Below are 23,474 nucleotides of genomic sequence, written 5' to 3' on the forward strand. Positions count from 1 at the left end.
GGGGGGGAGAGGGGAAGCTTACGGGGCAGTCAGATTACTTTTCTTGGAGAAAAAAAAAAAAGGATGTAGTTATTGTAAACAGTTTTTCTTTTTTAGGTGGCTGAAACTGAAACAGGTAAACAGCCAGGGACACAGAATGAAATTAATGCATTTCCAAATTGCTTACTATTGAACGGGCAATCCCCAGCTGCAATCCAGACACGGTCGCAGGCACAAGAGGGCAGACTGCTGCACGCTATGGATCTCGCTAACAACAGAGGTCTCAACTTGCTACTCAATTTTCTGCTCATTGTCATGGTTCTGGTGCTCGCCTTTATCCTGGTGAAGCTGATGTGAACCTCTGCGACATTTGGTTTTCCTCTCAAATCCTGTTTTGAGGGGTTTCTTTGCAATGGTAACTTAAACACTTCAAACTATCTAAGCATAAATATGGGAAGGCTGCACAGACTGAAGTATCTGACAGCTGGAGAAAGTGCTCAAATATGTATTTTATCAGAAAGCCATCCTAAAAGCTACACATAATTATRGACTTGCCACTGATTAAAGGAAGCATATAGTGCCTTCCTGAGTACAAGAAGGAATCCAGATATGCGTAAGAAGTTACTGTAGTTTTCTCACTGCTACAGCTGCTTCGTACTTACAAGCTACAAAGATCTGCAGCCTTCAAGGAACATAATTTCTGCAATGGGGATAGCAGTAATCTCATTTTTAGAATTTGATTTCCCCCTAAAGCATCCTTCTCAGGAAAGGACAAAAGTGTGACAGGCGGAACAAAACACCTACATTTGGCTGACAGCAAGTATCAAATTACTTGGAGAAAGCAAAAGCACAGATGCTGCAGGCTCAAAAAGCGTATCTGCAGCAGCAGCGGAGATGAAGACAGGTTAAGTTCAAATACAAAAGTGTAATTAYTAGTTGCACCTTTTTTTGACACATATGGTCCACAGCAACACCTTAAACACCAGAAGCTATTAGCATCAGGCAGCAGGAACAAAAGAAGAAGCTGTCAAAGAAAATAAAGATAAGGAAAGAAAACAGCTGTTAACAAGGGCTGCGCATCCTCCTCAGAAGCCTTTACCACAGCCATGTGAGCAGTAGGTTCATCTGCACAAGAGTGGGCGGCAGGCAACATCCTCGACAAGCTGGATTTACCACTTACACGCAGGCCAAGTGCGCAGCTGGGGCACCCTCAAGCTGTACGTGACATGCCATGGTTCAGTCCTCCATCCAGTTCATCCCGTCCACAGCAGGTCCCCGCAGCACGTGACGCGAGCTTCCTCCGGCACCTCTCCGACCCTTTATGGGACGGGCTTCTTTTCCATGGTCCCTGGGAAGGTCGGTGCCCCGAACCAGCCTGCTTCTACTGGAATTATTTGGCCAGAAGGTAGCCAAGCTGCTGCATGCATCTGAGATATGCCAGGARAAACATGGTGCCGAGAAGTAGGTGAGGCACATTATTTTGGGGCCAAACAGCACCACTCCGTCCTGGGGCAATTTGGGAGCAGAGGTAACAACAGGAGTGGCCTGTGCAGTTAAGTTGAAAGAGTTGGAAGAGACAAAGACTTTTCACAGGAAAAAAGACCATACGCCTAGGGAAATCAGTGCATCCTGTCCTGTAGGATATTCACTTGTCCTTCCAATAACAGGTTATCTGCTCCAAATCTTAGACAACATTAGAGGGGACCGCATGGATAGTTAAAAGGGAAGTTTTGCTCTCATCTGCTCTAAAATCTGTGCAGTAAGTCTTTCAAATAGGTCCTGCAAATTACTGATTCATAGCTTTTTTTATTGTAGTATAGTTGTATCAATTCCTGTACCTATTGTCTGTTTGCATTTAAAAGCAGAAAAAGTTGCACAGCTACTTCACTGTAAGCACTTTATCACTTATTTTGGTTATCTGGAAATAGTCTGCTTTTTTAAAAAATCCGTACATGTATATACAAGAGATAATATGTAACTGTACTGTTAGAATATGTATGTTCAAGGATTTTCTGCTAGTGCTTGACACAAATAAGGAATGGCACAACGCACACCAAAACCCACAGAAACTGATAGAAAGCTTGCTCTGGTCAAAAAGCAAAATACAACCACACGGTTTTCCCAACGAAACAGCTACTCAATGACATACCGCTCAGGACTGTACAAAGCTTATCTACACACTCTTCTATGCAGACGAAAGTTTCCTTATCTAAGGGAACAGCGATAATCCCATAGCTAAAACAGTTAAACACACTGGGAGGCTGGGGTGGTGGAGGAAGTAACTGCACCTCCCCTTTTATTAAAAGGGGAAAGAGCCTACAGACCGCACCTGATACCTATTTCCAAATCCGAAATTCCATACAAAGAAACTCTACAACAGACTGCCACTGGCATGCAGCTACCGTCCCCAGACACAACTCTAGCGACTCTCCCTCAGCCAACAATGAAAAGTACAGAATTTAAAAGAGAAAAGCATTGAAACGCCCTGCTGAAACCAGAACATAGATTTTCCTGAGATAGCACATCAAATTGGCTGAAGTTACCAGGATACCAGAGCTGTTTCTTGTTAAACGCCTAGTCTCTTCTTTGYAATCAGGCACAGTCCAAATTCGGTTTACCATCACCTGGTAGCACATCACCACRGACTGAACCCACATATTCACTACATTGGGTGTGTGACAACTAGGACTTGTTTCAATTTCATAGCAAAAGACAGAATTATAAAAGCAACTTATCTGAGGCCCACAGTGAATATGATTTCGTTTGGTTAACTGAGGGTGGTAATTCTTCCCATTAAAAAATTTTGGTTYTGCTGAAAAGTATAGTTTCAAAATGTGACACAGGAAAAATGTGRATATTGATCCCTTCTAGTTTTTGATAAGCCAGGATCATAAGAAAAATGTCAACTCAAAACTAGTTGAAAAATAAAAGTTTTCTGTGGCAATAATATTTGAAGGATAACTTTTTCTTTAATATTTGACAACATTTGTTTACAAAYGTTCAGATATGCATATATGGATACAATTTATTTTACTCTTTGTTTTGAAATACAGATTATTGTAATATTTATACATTTCTCACTGGATTAAAACTAAATTTCTGGTAGCTTTCCTACACATACTGCAAACAAGGTAGTGTTATTCTAAATAAAGAGAAAAATCAGTAAGACTTAAAGGGCAATGCACTTAAGCAACTGCCATCTATTCTTGCTACTATATTTTGACACACATTCAGAAGAAATCAAACCCCACACACTGGAAGAAAAATCCAGAGATTCATCCTCCAATGCCTACACCACTGTACAGAGCTAACAAATAAATATGCAGCCTTCTGAAATCTTGTTTCTTATTGTATTAACTCCCACAATTTTAAAGGCACACTTCCATTTTCAACATCATTTCTGAAACGGCATGCACCATCTACCATATTACCTTAATGTAAGAGCATCGAGGTTTAAGAAACATGCATTTACAGGAACACATACAGATTTCTTATCCAAATTTATGTGGTTCCCAGTTCAATCAGTAGGAACTCCTGTCATAGCTATTCTTTTTCCCTTAACATAGGTCCAACCATGTACTTTATTTCAGGGCTAAAAAAACAAAACCAAACCTATAAAAATGTTTGCTGAAAAACTTTTAAATCAGCTATACATGGAAAATAATTAAATGTATAGTGAAACATAAATTCTGCATGAAGCTATTTTCTCTAAAGAGCTGTTAAGATCTGTCTCTTRGAAATGCATAGGAAAATGCTTACCTACAAAAGGCATACATTAAGCAGTACACGTTAACTAGGAAAGAGAAATCTCATTTACAATTCCATGATGTTATAACAATAATCTTAGGCTAGATTCTCCTTGGAGATTTATTTCAGAAGCATGTTAACACCACATCCAGGCACAAATCACGCAGCTTCTTCACACAAGCATCCCGTGGTACCTCCACAGCATCTGTTCCTGCCGTTTCAAAAACGGAGCATGTCCTAGAAGAGGACCTCAGCATAGCTGCAAACCTTCTAGCTACCAGCCACTGTGGAYTTTCCTTATGATGCACAGTAAATGCTCTACTTTAAATCCTGTTGTTTAGAATTTGAATGCTAAATTGAACAGTTTTCAATTTCCAAGTCAAGCGTTTTTTAAAAACACAAAACACAACAAAAACAAGCAGCAGAAGCTGAATTTGGCCAAATTCGGACTATAAARGAAGCAGAGATTTTCTGAGAGTATTTAACCTTTGGAACAGCTTTTAAGGGCTGTAACACATTTTATTTCACAGTCAACTTYAATTGAAATCTTGACTGGTTTTCTAAAAGTAAACTCTAATCCACAGTTTTTCAGCTGTTGGCTATGAATGAAGAATAAATGGTCCATCGTGGTCTATGAGGACATAATATGGTCTACAAATACCATCTGCTGCTGAACTGCCAGTCCTCAAAAATCACCACAGGAATCGTTGCAGCCTGACCTCTCTAGCGAGAGCTGCCTTTTACGGTCCCTCCCTCTACCCATCTGCCTCAAGGACTGAGGATGCAGCTCTAGAACCTTAGCTAAAAGCACTTTAGTTTGGTTTTCTGTTTGTGGCAATGGTGGGTTTAAAGCAGAATCATCATAAACRCTAATTTCTTCATTCTTCTAAAAACCACTGCATATCTATCAGTGCACACACTCACTTGTTAAAAGCAAGAAGAACAAAAATAATCTCTGCTGACATGAAAAACTCTAAAATCCTGAGAGTTTTTTTTTTAATCCCTAACTTTTTCCAAAACTTTCTCATGCTCTGCTAGGCTATATTCTTAGGTAGCTATTCCACTTAGAACTGTAATTTTCTGAGTTTTTCAGAAATAGCAGCATAGCAATTATCAGAAGCACATACTATATTCACACACAAACACACACACGTAGCGCAGTTACCATGAGGCTCTGAAAGTAACAGCTGCAGAGCATTAAGACAGGARGTAACAGTCTCCTGTCTTTAAGCTCATCGCTCTGCCAGCTGCGCCTCTGCTGCCCTCTCTCCCGGCAGCCTCTCAGCGGCGGGGCAGGCGGGCAGGGCCGGCCGGGAGCCCGGCAGAGCCCGGCGCCCCATAGCTGCTGTGCACACAAGCTCGCCGTTTCTCTGCGTCCCGTTTCACAGCCGCGTCTCCTCACTCGAGGAAGCCTACCAGGCGGCGCGCCAAGGCCCAGCACTACGACTCTACGCCAGACCGCGGAGGGCTTGCTGAGCAGCCAGGAACTTCCCCCCGTGCCCTGAATTACTGCTATGGTCCCACCTCACCACAGCTCAGGAAGCCAGGGGGAGCGAAGGAAAAACCTACAGAAAACACGTACTATAACAGCTTCAAGCACTTCCCTYGTTATTGAGAGCTTACCCTGACAGGATAGGATCATTTTCTCTAAGTTAGGACCCTAAATACAGATCTAGCAATGCTCTTAGGTCCAGCTGCACATCTCCAGCTATTCGGGAAGAGCCGAATGACTGAGCRGACCAGGATGCCCACAGTGGGCGATGGCTCTTCCTGCGCAATGCCAGCGGCCGTCAAGCTGCCAGGAGCCCCCCCAGCAGCACCACTGACCGCAGAGTTAGCCAGCACTGACACTCCAGCTCAGATGGGGCTGCAGAGGCGCAGGGCCTGTAGGCTACCCCAGCTCAGCCGCAAGCACTTGGCGAATCTCTAGCAAGCTCAGGAAAAGAATCCAGCTTCTGTAGTCACAGGGATAATTTAACAGGTGGCTAACTGAAACCATGGCAGGTTTTCASAGAGATCCTTAAGGATTAATATTAGTTTGGTCAAATTAACTGGCTTCATTTAAGWTAAAATAATGATGATTAAAAAAAAAAAAAATCCCATCAACATCAAGAGCAAAATTGGATTTTGAGAACCTCTAAATTTGTCAGTCTTTCCTTCCACACAAAATGAAAGAAGGAACACATCYTAGCCATCAGCCATGGCTAATACATCCTCAGGCTGGAAAAAACACAGATTTTACTCATACAGCTAGATTTTACTACATACAGCTTAGAGAACATCCTAGCCTAACTTTAATCACCTTTCAGGAAAATCTGTGTATCATAATGGGTTTCATATTTGCTGGCACTCAAATAACAGTGAGAAACAAACGGCAGGATCCCAAATCAAAGTTTAAAAACACCACCCCTTGATTTAGAGGATCTGCTCCCCTTCCCACATATGTATTAACAACTTGCCTGATGCTTTTTCTCAGGTATAACGCATCATGCCACACGATGGCAGCAAAAAACAAGCTTTAGCCTTACCTGCGCAGGCTGTTCACCTCCCGGTCTGAAGTCATCAAGCTGCTGCRCATGCCACGCAGCTACACCATATGACTCCTCAGCGCTCCTGCAGTCCATGGGATTTGCACGTAACTGTTCTTTAAGCCACATCTGAGTCCTCACTGCTGGCTGTATGGGAACTCCACTCACAGCCTGCTGTCCCAGAGTTGCATATCTTGGTCCAAAAGCTTCACAGCTGGTTGCTGTAGATTTGCTTTCGGGTAAGGCACTGTAGGTCAAGTCTAAGGCATGTCTCCTACTTGAGGAATCTGAAACAAAGTCATCTTTGCTGCATGATTCAAATTTGTATTTGCAGTCTAGCAGAGAAGATCGTTTTTTCCCCATTTCTTTGTCCTCAATTTTTAGCAACTCCATGCTATCATGCAAACAACTTGGCCCATTTGTCCTTAATTGTGGTGACATAGCTTTGTCTGTACTAGCCCTGGAGTCCGCTGAATGACTACTTTCATCCTGGCTGCAGGTATTTGGTGAGCTGAGTTTAGACAAGGAGGACCATTTCCTTACAGGTCTTGCATCTTTCATGTCAAGAGAACTGTCCAGGATGCTCTGATTTCTGCCTCCTCCCGACCGTACAAAGCTTGTACTCCATTTTGAGCCTTCAGATTTGAAAGCTTCCCTGTGTTTGGAAAGCGAAGAGCTGGCATTAGACGGCATCACATGGGCAGTAGGAATAGAAACCAGTGATCGGCTGGGCTTAAACGAGGATGTACCACTTGAAGTTGAATGATCTGGAAAGAAAGATTTATCACATAAGTACAATACAGAACTTACACAAGCAGCCCTGAGTAGATGACAAAACATCAAGCTCAAGACAAAATGCAGAAATAGAAACARAACAGGTTTCGTAATGAAAAATGGTAACACTCAAAATTATGAGGACAAAAACCTATTAAAATGAGAATTTGTCAAATTCAGTTTGCTCAGGCACCATATTTACAAAAAGAGAAGTGTACTACACAGCAACAGCTCCAGACACTATAGAAAGCTGCACACAGAAGGCAGTTGTCATTCCCTAACTTCAAGATAGCAGGCTGGATTCCACCCCCCCCCCCCCCACACACACACACACACTTTGGAGATTGCTTCTGTATGGCAAATGTTACAGGCACCACAATTTGGGAACCCCAGTACTAGCTCCTCTTCCGTCACCCCCTCCTCATTCTTTAAAGAAAAGAGAGTTCACTATATGCACTTTGAACAGGGGAAGTGCAGCAGACAAGCCAGTTTAAAAATGGACACTGGGACAGCACTATTCATCCATTTTGTAGCTCACTGTTTTCAAACCACACTTCCCTAAGCAATACTCAAAAAAATAGGACTCTAAAATTCTATATATGTACATATTTAACTGACCCAGATAAAACACTACACAGATATTACACATAGTCCAATTTATGAAATCTGTCCCAAGCTGAAATACCAAGAACAGAGAAATTGGGGAGGTGATATGCAGGGAATGAATAAAGAAGAAAGAAAAAGGTGACATAGGTAAAGGAGAGGTTTGAGGACTGACTGGCAGTTCTCATGTGCCCAGCAACAGCTGCTTAGCATCACAGGCTGTGGGCAACCAGAAATAGGCACCTAATCCCCTCATTAGAGCATCAGCTCCTGCCAAGTCACATGGCTGCACCTTRCCCAAGCTGTTCACAGTGCTCTTTAGCTTTAAAAGCAGACAGATGCAACAGAAGTGTGAGAGTAAGAAAGGTACACTCTTACTGTATTTATCCTAACACATAGGTAACATTTCTTTGGATTTCTCAGACAGTATTAAGAGTTCATAGCAGGACAATTAAAAGACAACCAGTTGCTCTAGAACTACAACTTGCATACCAAGTTTGATAGCTACAGTACATTGATGGGACCTGGTGAAGGCTGGCACACGGTTTTAGTCAGGCATCCCTTTCAAGAAAATGTTTGATCCAATACATTATGCCACAAATGGGAGCAAGAAAAGAGTTTCCAATGGTGCAGCAGCTTTTAGAAAGGGCAGTGCTTCTTCTGTTACACATCAAAATAAAGACACTCCTACCCCAGTTAGCATGCTCCTACTCCCTAGTTGGGACCAGACCTACCATTCCCTGCACTTGCAGCACAACACAAAATAACACAGCTCTACAGCCACATTCCTCATATCACAGAGAAAGCATTATATCCCATATGAAAATAAACAGTTCCCTGAACATTGACTGATACCTGTTTACTACACACTTGTCTTCTGGCTGATCATTCAGGGACCCTAAGATGATCAAAATTCTTCCTGAAACCTTTCTGCCCCCTCATGGGTCAATGCCCCACCAGGGACTCTCCCATCTTGAAGTGTAAGCTCACATCACATTGCATCTYGCCTCTGCTGCCCACTTTCACAGTAGTTGGGAGAACAGAGCTATTTAAGACTTCTATCTATGTCATATCTGGCTGAAACGGACCAACAGCTTAAAAGTTATTCATATAATGGTGATGATAGTCAGAACGTGCACATAGCTTAATCACACTGGAAAAAGGGAAATGCAGTAAAGAATACCACCAGGTTGCGAATCATAACTGCCGATGAATGTGAAGCACCATCCCTTTCATATAAAAGGAAAGGGATCTTTCCTCCTCTCTGCACTTCTTCCTTAAAAATTCAGCCCTGCAGAGAGAAACCTTTTTCTTGGCTGCCTTTTCTGCTTGGCACTGCTCAAGACAYGGGACATGTTAAAGAGGAAGACAAAGAAGGCTACACAACCCATTTTGACTGGAAAAAGCCTGTCTTCTGATCAAACACATCTGCATGCACACAGCCATGACAGCAGCAGAGGCAGGATTATGCAACAACAGCTCTCAAAAACAGAATATGCCCACTACATGCAATCTGCCTGTGCCAGCAGTAGCAGCATCCCCCAGCTCTGCCCTTCCTGTCACGTCTCCTAGATCAGCAGATGTTTGCACACAGGCAGCCACCACAAACCAGGTGTATCTTGCTGCTACTATCTGCAGCAGGAGTTGCCAGCTTCCAGCTCAAGATGTATGGAGCTGCAGTCTCAAAGATAYGTCATGAGATGGAGAGTGCAGGGCTAGAGTCTTCTTTTCTGGGAGGGTTCAACTGAAGCTAGGAGAGAGACTCCTGCTCAGAAGAGTGGAAGAAAACACCTAGTACAAACACATGTCCTCTTGTACATGTACCATTTAGCCAAGAGCAGCTGCCTTGGTAATACCTGAACCAATTTCTATACAGTATCTTACCCAGAAGCTGAATTTGCCACAGCACAAAGAGCCCAAATAATTATCCATAGGTATTTTTATATCCAAAGGTAAAAGCATATATTAGGATTTTAAAAGAACCTCTTCAGACTGTGGGGACCAATGTTACAGGCTACGCAGATTTCTATGAGTGTAAGTGTCACATCTGCAAGGGAAAGGCAAGAGAAGAAATTCTGTGTACATCTGCAAAAGTACAAATACATACACACTTCTCTACCAAAAAAGTTAAAATAGCAGTATATTTTTAGTCTGAAATACGAGTTATTTTAGTCTGAAATATGAATGACTTATTCACCTGTACACTGTCTTAAACTGGAATTTAAAAAAGCCAACAATAATCAGCACACATATACACACACATGCACTATATTTACACACACACACACTATATGCTATTTACAGAAAGAGCTTCTATAGAATCTAGGATATAGAATATATTAGTATATGATCTCCTTCACTTATTTCCATTAGAGTACACATAGATAGAACTATTCATATGTGCTAAACTTTTTTCTTTTATTTCTCCTCCTTCTACGCAAAATCAAGTCCCAGGTTAGACCTAAGAACTGGAAGTGAGTGAAGAAGTTTAACTGTTCATATGAAGTAAAYTTGGAATACGCCATGTACATCCAACTGCAAATTATCTGATAACTTGTTTCAAAGTGAAACACTTAGCAATTTGGGCTTTAACTAGCCATAATAAGACTTCCCATTAATGCTCACTGAAACATATGTGAAAATTCACACTTCTCCTTGAAGCATATTGCTTCAGTTTGCTTGGATTGCAAGCTCAACTGGGAAGAGCCAGTCTGTGTTCTGAAGCATCTCTTCACAACGTGGAGAGCTTCAAACTCAGAAGTTTCACTGAAAAGAGAAGAACCCAGAAAGTATTGTAAAGTTCTTAAAATGCATTACTTCTCCAGCCATGGGAATAAGTTTCATCTAGCYAAATCCTGTCAAAGAGGATTCTATYCAAAAATCAWTTTTTTCCCCTTCCAAATAATCAAGGGGAGGCAAATTACTAGCTCAGGATTAGAAGTACTCTCATCTCAGCATTACTCAAACAGGCTTCACTTCAYTGAGCTAGTTTTTATTTTGAAAAGATTACACTCATTCTTAAACATGGCCTGTGCATCTCAAGTCTTTCAGTGATCAAGACTGCTCTTGTTAATGAAAACTGAAAAAGGGGTGGGGGTAGGGAGTTGCTACAAATTTCCCTTCAAACAGCAACAATGTTATGTCTCAAAGTGCATGAAATCTCACTTTTCAACTATCTTAATATCTTTTTTTCTTTATCCCCCCCCCAAAAGCTCCCTAGAATATTTACATAATAGGCATTYCATTTTAATGGTTGATCCAATACTTCCCAAACCACATAAACAGAAGAATTGGAAAWATTATTTTAAAAACATGTTACAAGATTTTTACCACATAATGCCAGTGGATGAAAACAAATATGAAGAGCTTTTCACATAGCTTTGTTACAATCTTGTGTTATACTTTCAAACTATTTCATTACTGCACATCTGGCATGGAAGTTAAGACAGGATCAATTTTGGCCTTACTGAAATCCTAATCACAGAAATCTTATTTAAATAGGAGAGAACATAGCAGAAGCTTTGTTCTGAAGAAAGGAGTCCTCAAGCATAGGATACTCAACTCTTCCTATTCATTTATACTTTCCTTAAGAAAAAAAAAAAGGCTCCAGTGATTTTTTTATCCTAACTAAAAGGAAACCTCCAAAGGCGTTTTTCAGGCCAGATACACAACACTGATTAATCATTCTAACTAAAAATCCTTACTCAATGGTGAGTTATAATGCAGAGAGACAGGGAAGGTTCACAGTATCTGTGAACTACTACTTTTGGGGAGAAGTGAAACTAGTGATTTAAGTACTCCCCTCTACAAGTAGCCATGTGCTTCTGGATGTAACAGCTTCCTCCTCACTCCCAGTGTTTTTATTATCAAATAACAGCACAGCAAATCAGCTAGTACAGTTGCCTAACAGATCTCTGGGGGAAAAAAAAAGCACATATGATACATATGTTTATGGGAGGCATGTGCACTAACGCCACTGAAAACAGAGAACCTTCCTTGCGTGAAGGACTTTGAAGCCTGACATTTTATCCAGCCTATAATTAGAAAGCCCTGACCATGAAGAAAAATGCCAGTATTAAACACAGYTGACCTCCTCCTGCACTGTCCCCAACATCAACATAAATTACTCCACTCCAGGAGAGTAAGTCAAATYTATTCTTATTAACTGAACTGAAAACGAAGGGGGAAGTCATCTCTTTATAATACGAACTAGAAGTCTTAACTGACTGAGCTTTGCTGTAAAGGAGAGCTTATGTTCATTACAGGATGTCTGACCCTCTGAACCGTTCTGTAATCCTCAGCAGCCCAGACCCTGGCAGTAACCCACATGTCATCTTACTGTCTGATGCACAASTCACTGGTAGAGTGAGCCATCACCCTATCACTATGCCCCTACTGAAGAAGCTGTGAGCAATCACCCTACCACTACATCCCTCTACTACCACCACTCTACCAGTACGCCAAGCAGCACGCAGCTGTCCCTTGGAACCAAGTCTCCAAAACAGCTGCTTCCAACAACAGAAATGTCTGTGCTCTCCTGAGAGCTGGTCAAAAATGAAGATCCTGGGGATGTGCCACAGCTAGGGTCAGAGCTACAATGCTTTTGCAGTCCCCCTACTCATCTGCTTACAAACTGGACTAGCCTTAATGCAGGAGTCAAATGAGGCAACTGGGTGAATTTCACACCGGACAAGCAGATGGCCAACCCTAACAAAAAGCATTGAAGARACCAACTCACCCTCTGGAAGCAAAACCAGCCTTTTCAGGATGCTGTGGCCAGTTACAGGAACACTTTTTCCACTATCTACAAGTCTTCACCACTCTGACAAACTCTTTTTCATGGTGCTTCAAATTTACCAGGTCAAAATACAGGAGGTTAATGAATGGAYGCAATCTCTGCAAATAAATCTCTTCCAAAGAATAAATAAATAGAAGCAAACATTATAGAAGGCTTAATCAGAAACAGGAGTACTACAAACATACAACAAAAACTTAGGCATGTAACAAGTTATGCATGAGAAATGAAATACTGGTAAAGCCACTACACCCTCTCAACAATAACGTATTACTGCTCAGGGATGAGGAAAGGAAACAAATGGCAGGCTAGTCTCAGGCCTCCAACAACCTCTAAAAATAAAGTCTACATGGAATTTAAAGCATCTTCAGTAAACGGAAGAGAAAACAGTACTGGCAAAAATGAAATTTGTACAGAGATGTAAGGGTAGCCTACACRCTTAACCTAGGAAGGAAACACTGAGGGAACATCAGGTTCCACCAAATGCAGAACAACTTCCTTGACATCCTCATAAACAAAAGGAGTATCATGTATGGAAAAAATTTTAACAGAAACTTGCCTAACACAACCCATCTAATTTATTAGGGGCTGGTTGTTTGCTGCCATCTTCACTGGCTTCTTCCTCTACAGTTAGTGGCTCTGCTTTTTGCCATTTCCACAACCCTTCCGGCTAGCTTGTAATCTTTGGCAAACCAAGAAGGCAGCAACGATTTCACTTAGTGTAAGAAGTGAGCACAAGCCAACCTTCAAATAGTTGTCTCACACTCCCCATTTGTTGTAAAGTTTCATTAGTGAAGGTGAAAGGTAGTAAATGATTAATTTTCATTTGCTCAACCAACAAGATATAACTATTTAGTCTTATTTCCTTATATTTTCATACTCTGTGGATAAGCTTGGTTGAGCTTATCCACAGAGGTTGCCTTGCTCCAGTCAGCTTTACCCATCTTCCCCCAGAACATAAGTGTTGACAGGGAACATGCTCTGTAAAAGTTGCTTCACTTTCTACTATAAGAGCACTATACTCAGTCGTAGTAGGGTATTAAAATACTTTCAGCAGTCAGCTTTTGGCAAACTCTCATGAGGACAAAGCAGACCCTAACCAGACTAGATTTATTTAAAAAGTGCTGTCACAATACTTGAAAAATCATCCCTGCATACCACTTTAGGTTTCTACCATGCTTACAGGGAGACGGCAGTTCTGKCAAATACTTAGAAACATATTCCAGTAACAAAGACAACCAATTAAGGGATATAGCAGACCACACAGAGGGACAGCATATTCATACTAACTCATTTTAGCACTATGAATAAATTGTTGCATTTCCAGTGGCTATTTCAAGAACTAAAATTCCACTAATTCTGTCAAAGCTAGATACAAGAGAGGCAACACAGGTRTCTTCCCACAGAATTGCATATGGGTGGATCGAATCAGCACAGAAATGAAGCGCACTATGGACACCTTACGTTTGCTTTTCTAAAGATCATACATTCTCAGTTTAAAAACCACTAAGACATGCACAGTAGAAAGTGTTACTTTCCTCCCATGCTCCATCGCAGTAAAGCTCAACTCGATCTCAGCTGAATTTAAAGGACACTTGGTAGGACAATCTGTCATCCAAACCACTCCTCATTAAAAATTGATACTCCCCTTGAAATATACAGGAGACACAGGTAAAGCATTTTACATTTTGCTTATTTGTTCCTTTACAGTAGCTGCTTAACAAAGTCAACATTGTCTCAGTAAAATTTCAGTGTCTTTTAACAAATTAACTTTTACAAAAAAATTCTAACAAAGTTTTGTGCTTTGCAGCAGCTCATCTCAGAGAAACAGTACCAAGCCCATGCAACAGAAAATGTTATTTGGGGAAAAACAAAACAAACCCCCTCTYCCCAAACAAGCAAAAAAGATGATGCACACATATATGAATGGTACAAATAGATCTCCTGAGATTTACTGTGGCAAACTTGAGGTTTTAACAGGCACTAAGTACATACATGCTGCTGGGAGGAGGAAAAAAAAATCCCTGAGTCCCTTAGCATATCACATACAAACCAAGTACAGCCACATTCAGCAAAGGGATCTTAAAGTAATGGGTATTTTAAGTCTTTATAGAAAGTAGTACTGCCTAGTAAGATTTCTGGCAAGTGACAATTTGCCTAGCAATATTAAGCTAATACTATGCAGCTGGGAAGCCCACAACCCCAGAAGAGAGGTATCTTTAACAAATTTAATAACTTCTTACTCCTGGGCCATCCGCGGGTCAATYAACTGGCTCACATGAATCCAGTGTAGAGAATTCAATAGTGGAATAGGGAGAAGAACACTCTCTACAGAATATTGTAGAGAGGTGGTTCAACCTCCCCAATTTCTGCTGCTCCCAAAGGAAAGCAAGCATCAGTCCTGTGCAACAAGGAAAGCTTTAACAGAGCAAGTACCACACAGTTCAAGAAGCAGTGGGTGAAACATGTAAAGTCAGGAGAAGATTATTCAGCAGAGAGAAAGAATTACAACAATTACAACAGAGTCAACTGCTTTGAGATTGTTTTGTTTTCCTCATTAAACTCAATTAGTTGAGTAGCTGTCACACTTGGAGAAATACATACACAGATTCATTCAGAGCACGAGGGGAAAGCAGGCAAATACAATCCTCTTTTGTTTTACTGTTACTGAAGGGATTTCGCACACTTATCTCATTAGAGTCTCTAAAGAAAATAGTAGGTAAGCCCAAGACCAACTGAGCATCACCCTATTAATCACTGGAAGCAAGTTACAAATAACCACCATGGATGCAAGTTAGTTACGGCCGTCCAGAGTTACTTAATCAGATATATCTGCCCAATTCACATAGGAAGACAACGGCTAAGCTGAGCTATACAATCTCTTTAGATAAGATGAGAAAACTGAGTGTGTTTTAGGCCTTAAAAGAACAACATGGTCTCAGAACCCTATGAACCTTTTAATCGACACCTTTCACCTCCTCATCCTCAAGGATATCATATGCCCACAGTCAAATAATTGTGATTTCTACAAACACACCATAATAAGGAATGCTGTGAGTTTTCTGAATAWTTCTTTTTAAAGTTAAAGTTTCACAGCAGTAACTGCCACACGCACACACACAGATATCTCACCCTCACTGCTCACTCTCCCTAGCTCTGCACCTACTGCCTCTTTGGTACTCAGCTTTGGCACTGTTACTATTGCAGTATGTATTCAGTCTCTGGTATAGTACTGTTACAGGATGTTCATATGCTGCTGTAGAAGTATGCGTGAGTAATATGCAACCAGCTACCATAAAAGAGTGAAAGAGATTATGTATAAAATGTAGATGCTCTATGTTAAAGAGCAGAAGCTGAATAAAAGACAAAACCTTTACCCTGTAACATCTAATCTTTCTTCTTCAGTAATCTGAAGTTATTTTTAAGCAACAGTTATATAACTAAGTAAAATGATTTTTAGATTAACAAGTTCTATTTTTCCCCCTCTCAGATAAGAGGATGAAGCAATACTTTAGAACAGAAGTCATGTAATAAAGTAATTTCTTTTGCAGAAATAAAACATCAAGTGAAAACTTACACTGCCACAAGGGAATTTTCCTTAGTTTTAACTTAAGGTCAGTCTAAATCTTAACTTGTACTTGCCCTCTTATGAAGGTTGTCTACAGCTTCCAGTTCCATTTTCCTCAACAACAAGCACTTCAGAGTGAAAATATGTAGAAATCAAATATCCCCCTAGGGATCCTCATTAAAAACAATGGCTAAAGGGAAAAAACAATGCTTTGAATGTCACTGTATCTGTCCTCTTTACTTTCCAAATCTGAAAGATACTCATGCCACAAATACCGTCCACTTCAACAGCCACCAGACACTCAACTCTGCTGGCATTACTTCATCATCCTCCTCTGAAAAACTCTCCAAAAAGAGGGGAGAAGGAAAAAAAAAAAAAAAAGGAAAAAAAAGGAGGGACCCCAAGCTCAAGCTCATAATACGTGACCCTTCACGAGCCCCGCAGGCTCTTGCTCTGTAAGGGCACACGTGTATGAGCTTTTTACCAGATTTAAAGAGAAACCCTTTTCAACGCAGAAGCAGGTGCTGCAAGCAGCCACCGCAGTGAGCAGCAACCGCAGGCAGAGTGCCCAGTCAGGCAGGAGCACAAGAGGAGCACTGCCCTCCCCAGCTTTTGCACTCCTTCACAGCCAGGAGGACTCGGTCCAACACTTCCCTACTTCCTTCTGCTGCAAAGGTCATGCTAGGCCACTGCGGACAGCACGCACAGTGGGCTGCAGCCCTGCCACTGCTACATAACCACTTGGAAGTGGTTAATGTACCACAAGCAATTTACTTAATACAGTTTGGGAACTCCTGCATCAAACGGTAAACCCTTTCAAGGGCCAAAACCCATAACCAAACATCCCCAAAATTCAGCTACTGCCTCAAGAATGGTTTAACTCACTGGGAAAGTCTCCCCTTGCGATGCTGATCCCTATAAAGTAACAGAAAAAAATATGTTAATTGTAACTTATATTCAACTGGAATAGGTCTGCTGAGGACATAGCAGTCTTGATGCAATTACTCACCAGCTCTTGGAAAAGGAAGACATACATTAAAAAAAAATCCATAAGATACTCAAAAGAGTAAAAACAATATTGCATGAATAAATCTATCTCTTTTTCCAACCTTCAGAATTCTTAGCTTTGTAATTTTGCCATTCATTTACTATACAAGATTCTCTCCTTACATTACTTCAAAGACTGAAAACCTTAATGTCTTCAATAACAAGTCAACAGACCACTCCTCCTGCAGGTCACCTGGAATCCAGCTCAGAGGATTAACCTCGTACTGGATCTCAGCAGAGCTCTGCATCTTGAAAATGAGGTCACTTTTTATATTTCAAAAACTAAGCATCATTCTCTTTTCCCACACGAAAAACAGGAGGCAAAGTGTCAAAACAACTTACCTGCTATCACTCAGTAACGAGCCTTACCTGTTTCCACCTACCACTCTTATACTGGGCAATACTGACTATACTGGTATATTACATGCATTTTAAACTTTACAATTCAAGTGAGACAAAAAGGAGGAATCAATTGAAAAGAGACAGACCAGGAATTCTCAGGGTTATCTTGTAGTAGCCAAAAACTTAATTATTGCCAAGGGAATTTGACATTCCTATTATCAGAAATGTTTGAGTGAAGTAATAGCAAGAGATACGTGAAAAATACAAAATTCCACCCTACAAAACTGATTACAACATAATAAACAGATGTGGAATAATCTGAGTTTCCTTACATCTTTTCTTCTAAAGCATCTGGCTTTGGCCATCACCAGATTCTAGAGACTGTTGTAATGCTGCACAACGATTTTTACACAAATGGTTAAAGCTGCATAAATAGTGATAGCTGCTTTTCAAGTTTTTGAGGGTATTAAAGCATTAAATGCCTCAAACTAAAAACAGCTATCATTCCATCAATCTAGCATTCTCTTTGCAAAAGACGAGCAAACATATAATGAAACAGGTGACTGTAAACACCTCAACCCTAGCATACAGTATTTCTTTACTCAGGTAAGCCTSTGAAGCCATGATGCTAAGACAACAACAGAATGCTGTCCAATTTGTAATACATAACTTCTCTGCAGCATAAAGCAACGGAGAGGAATTCATAGTTCTGTAATGCCCATTAACAATCCACCTCCKCAACACCTCACCTTCTCCCCACAGGCTCCAAGGACGGAATTTTCCTTTTCTTACTAGTTGATTGTTCCAACGAACATAAATAATCATCTGTAAATTAACAGCCTCAACTCAGAGGCTATAGTTAGAGCTAAACACAGCATTCTTCCTGTATTGTAAGAAACAATAAAAAAAAAATACCCATACACAAAAGCAAAAAAACAGGAGTCAGTGTAGGACTTCTTCCTGTTATGTCTGTCAAAGCAGCCATGAAAGACTTTAAGAGGCTAAAGAAAACCCTCATACATAGTATCATCTCAGTAATATTAATCTATATTTTTTCCAGGGTATAGGAGATACGCAGATCTTTACTCTTACCAGTAGTTTTGCATCTGCCAGTGGTCTGTCTGTGGAGTAACTATAGTTGTATAACAGTAGTTACTTGCTACCTATACCTTTTCTGGTATACTTTTTAAAGAAATATTCTGACAATTTAAGTCTGTTTGTATCCTTTGAAAAAACTGGCTGACGGAGCTCATTTTAGCTGTAAACCATACCTAAAAACCCCAGATATGGAATTAGGAGAACACTATAGAATGTGCAGTACAGTCTTATTCTGGCTTTTCCAGAGCAAAATATTTAGCTTCACAATCACTTCTATGAAATATCAAAAGTAATGTGTTGCTTCTCCATCACTTTCAGTGTTAACACACACAAAATTTTAATTGCTTCTCCCACCTTACCTACGCCAGACAGAAGACACACGTTTAATGCCCTAATGCTACCACACATTTTAGAAAATTCTGTGAGTTAGTACACTAATTAAACAAAAATGACATGTCCAACATCACAAGAAGAATAAAATATAAATCATTAATTATGATGGAAGTTTTACTTTAACAGAGTGTTTCTCATCCTGAAAAACCAAAGGTAGCTTTGCCAACTAATACATCAGGCATCATTTGGTCCACTAAATCCATCCTCCCTGGCATGAAACACAACACTTGTTTAACACTTGATTACCCTACAGTACCAAATGATACAAATGATATGAACAGTCTCAGATAAAAAGACTTGATCCACTTAAGGAAAGAAGAGAACTGTAACCAAAGTCCAACTTGTATACTTGAGACTATTTCTGTAGTCATTCAAGATAAAAAAATAAAAAATAAAAGAAAAATTAAAAACAGAAGCCAACACTTAAATGATAAAGGATTTTATTTGTTTTTAAAACAAATTTAAAAATTTGTTTTTTTTTTTATTATGGGTTTTTAAATGTTTTGGGGTTTGACCATTATTATTATTAAAACCAGTTTGGCATCTCAGCTGTAAACAGCATGGGTTATCTTGCACATAAACAGGATCCTGGTTCAACACATACAACTAYCACTGGAGTATCCACTAAATCTCCAACATTACTGAGCAAAATTTTAATGTTTAAGCAAGCATATTATATGATTTAAGAATTGCAAAGTTAATAGAAGTGCTACAACTTGTAAAGTTACCTAGTCTTCCGAGCASTGCTTCCTATAACATGTAATATTAAAGCAAAGCAGAGGGTCACTTGTTACAAATACCTAATAAGCTTGACCAAGAGCAAACCCTCATGAAACCCTCATTTCCCCTCATGAAAACAAGAAGCTGGTGGGTTTGTACGTCTATTTTCTTTTCTGATGTGCACAGTTGTGACTGTAGAGACAGAGGTGGAAGAGTAGGGAATATTTCAATTATGGCCTTTGATAATGGAAAGAATTCAGTGTTTATAATTTTATTTCCAGTTGCTGGCTCATCTATCTGGGTATTTATAGTACTCGTCRCTATGGTATCCAAGCACATTTGTATTGTTTTTGTGTGGGTCAAAGCACCGCTGAACTRCTTTTTTTCTGCTCTCCAACTTATTAGAAAACACCTCAGTTCCTGGTATTACTAGCACACTATGTTCCAAAAATTAAAAATAGAACTCTTAAAAAGCTAGATCCAATTTCACATCTTACTTTTTGATCAAAGCAGACAGGGAACAAAGTACATCACAAAAACATAGTGTGGGAGAAAACGGAGTACTTACCAGGACTAGCTCTCTGAAATAAAGTAACAAAGTCAGCTCCATAACCCCTAATTCAGAGGTTCTGAATTGGCTGCTTACAACAAACACCTCCCCCGCAAATAATTTAGCCTGTTTTAATGATATTAATAATGAAAGTCCTCTCTCACCCCAGAGAAATACAGAGAGCCATTTTGCGCTATGCAGTATCTAATGTGTTTTCCCAGCGTTACCTAATAGTACCAGTAAATCCCTAACATAGCAAATTGTAACGGCATTCAGCCGCCATCCAAGCTACCCGGGTGAAATCTGAAACTTTGCAAAGGGTAGCAATTTTAGAAGCTACATACAGATCTTTACATCACCACTCAAGTGATAGGTTATTAATGCACTTCAGCTTTAAAAGAGATTGACACGAAGATTTTTTGATAAACCAAAACTAACATGTTTCACATTCCATAAAATACTTCTAAAATTGACTGCTGCTAAATTCCCCTTCACAGCTTGGGCTGGCATCTGTAGACAGTTTAGGCACAAGTACAATATTGAAATGATAGATCAMTGAAAACACCAAAACTGTGCCAATAACATAGTTGTAAATATTGAATGCAAGAATAGTTCCTTAACAAAAAGCTAAAATAGTTGTTATCTTGTGCTTCTGTACTTTATTTTTAGCTTTTAGTTGGTACTTTTGCTTTTGTAGGCCAATAATCTTAGAAGAAAATAAACATAATATAGTATATTATGTATATATGTGCACACAAATTCTCTCATATAATGCACATTCATGAAGCTACCCATAGAAGCACATGAGAGAAATGAAGCGACTTAACCAGTGCCATAGATCAATGTTTCAGAAATAAAATCTATGCTTCCCAAAATCTGACAGATGGCTTATGAAATACAGAACCCCATCACATTCTCCTTTCCACCAAGTCCAATACCTCAACAGCTGAAACAATACCTGCTCAGGTAAGTAACAATTTAATTAATGTTTTTCAACTGCTACAGTAAATTAAAGGTATGCTGCTCCCAGGGGAGCACTGTAAATAAGAACAGCCTCTTGGCACAGCACAGAGTTTTAAATCTACCAGACTAAATTTAGCCATAACTAGAGATATATATTCATACCTATTCTCAAAACTTTCAAACTCCAAAAACATGTTTAAGAGCCTCCAGATTCTTCACGTTCCTCAATTCCTTCAAAAATATTCCACCTCAAATTCCATTCAAAAAGTAATCAGAAATCCACAAGTACACACAAAACCTACAGCTTTGGCTATTCATTCAGTAAAACAGATATACACTGCATCTGCATATCACTTGTTGAGACTAGCCTCTACATTTAGAAAAACAAAAAAACTCTCTCAAACAGACCTCATTTTACCAATGGAAACAAGACCAAAGTAAGCACTCTAGTACTGTAACACTGTCATGAAGGTATTTTAAGAGCAGAAATCCTACATCTCTAAATCAAGGTCTGTTCTTTCTCTTATTTATACCACATATTGCTCTTTTTAAGCCAAAAAATGTTTCTGAAGACCAGTTTTACATGGAGAATTGAGCCATTAGTATCCTGAGAGGTTATGTCATGTCTAAGACTACAGAACAGATAGGCTGCTGCTGGCCAGACTTTCACCACCRTTAAGAAAACAACAGTTCCAGCTGGGGCAGTTGTGTCAATTGTGAATTGCAAGTGAAGCTAATCCAGCTGAGCACGCGGTACAGAATTCCTCTAGCCTACCCCCCTAAGCACGAAGGACAAGATAACGTGAGCATTTGCTGCAGTGAGGCAGGTTTCCCAGAAAGGTCCGAGTGTGCAAAGCATGTCTATCTTGTGGACTATTTCAGGTCGCCTTTTCCCCCCCCCCCCCTATTCTTCTTCAGCATTGTGGGTTGAACAGATTTGGCTTTTAGGAGAAGACTGAAGCTGGCAGAGCCAACGGAACTGAAAGGGGAGCTAAGGTAAAAGATGATCAAGTTCAGACTGTATGTCAGAGGGCAAGTAACTTCCAGCTCTAGAGAAGCCATGAATCGCTTCACTAACAAGTTTTCTGGTAGCTATATTGGACAGAGAAAGCAYTAACAACCCAAGCAGCCTCCACAAAAACTGCTATTGTTTCATTCATGAGGATTTTTTTTTCCTATTCATGATTATTTTTCTCCTAGTCTACACAAGGAAAAAAGAGGTTTTTCTTGCACAAGCAGTGCCAACCAACAGAACAAATGTACAGTGAAAGTCTCGAACTTGAGAGGCGAGGTTTCCTACGAACCTACATTCAAAGCTTCTACCTGCTTCTCTTTCAAGACTGGTCCTTCCTACATCTCTGAGATCAGATGCACATAAGCATAAGTACCTTTTTGAGGGGCCAATCTTTACCTTATGTTAATAATGTTATTTGTATTTTAATTTTTTTTGAAAKTTCTCCCCCCAAATGGAAAACAATTATAATCTAGATCAACAACGCTTTTGAATATGTAAAAGCAGAAAGTTACATGGAGTTTACAGAACTTAATTTACAGTTTATTATCTATTCAAGTTAATTTTAGGCTATGAAAGTCAGCTAAAAACACAAACCAGTAGCATGCACTTACTTATTGCTATGGCAAACGTATGTGTAATGATAATTTTTAAAGTACCACTTTTAAGCATCAGGTTAATACAAAACAGTTAAATAAAAGTATCACCATGCTACAATAGTCAATCTTTTACCAGCATGCTCCTTTTATTAAGTAGTTCTAAGACAGATTTGCCAGTTTTTAGTTTATTGCTGCCAAAACAAAAACAATCACACATTATTGGAACTCTATAATTAATTGTCTCTTAATAGTCTATTCTTCAATAGATTTCTGGCCACTAAGCTTTCTCCAACACTTGTGCAGACCTACARCTAATGATTTTTTCACCCCTGTGAATCACACTCTGTTCCTTCTTAGGTACTCTGAAGGTATTTTTAATTCATTTTGAGTCAAGCTAGTTGGAATTAAAATCTTGTCATCGCTGTCAATAGCAAAAAACTGACTGCATAAAGATAGCTGGTGTAGTGAGGATGAAAGGAATATTTTTAGTAGTGTCACTTCTCAAGGAAAAGCTTATTCCAAACAGGTCTTTCATCCAGTTAAAGTGTCTTATTTTCAGCATTTGTACATAAGCTAAAACAATAAATATAAGCCTGTCTGGAATCTCTAGGTGCTCCTGCACTAAAATTCATGGACGGGGAGACCGAAACTCTCGTTTTATATGCAACTCACATCACTTTTTATATAAAGGCCATCATTTAAGTTAGTCTAAAAGAATGTTCTATTTTTGAATATACAAGCTATTTTCAGCATTTG

The 23,474-nt window shown here is 39.8% G+C and overlaps 2 protein-coding genes across 2 annotated transcripts in view; one reads left to right on the forward strand and one right to left on the reverse strand.

Annotated features, from left to right (window-relative positions):
• The window catches only part of PLN (phospholamban), a 15,302-nt gene extending 11,987 nt beyond the window's left edge, over positions 1-3,315 (forward strand). Inside the window, exon 3 of the transcript XR_014897490.1 lies at positions 97-3,315. The gene's annotated coding sequence lies outside the window, so the exon portion shown is untranslated. The remainder of the gene's footprint in view (positions 1-96) is intronic.
• CEP85L (centrosomal protein 85L) overlaps positions 1-23,474 on the reverse strand; it is a gene marked incomplete at its 5' end in the record, with an annotated part of 99,922 nt that overhangs the window by 64,223 nt on the left and 12,225 nt on the right. Inside the window, one exon of the mRNA XM_085318747.1 lies at positions 6,255-7,021. Coding sequence (XP_085174873.1) covers positions 6,255-7,021 — 767 coding nt within the window. The remainder of the gene's footprint in view (positions 1-6,254; positions 7,022-23,474) is intronic.

Source organism: Rhea americana, unplaced genomic scaffold (genome assembly GCF_003343005.1).
Source record: "Rhea americana isolate MKP2758 unplaced genomic scaffold, rheAme1 scaffold_117, whole genome shotgun sequence".
Taxonomy (NCBI): Eukaryota; Metazoa; Chordata; class Aves; order Rheiformes; family Rheidae; genus Rhea; species Rhea americana.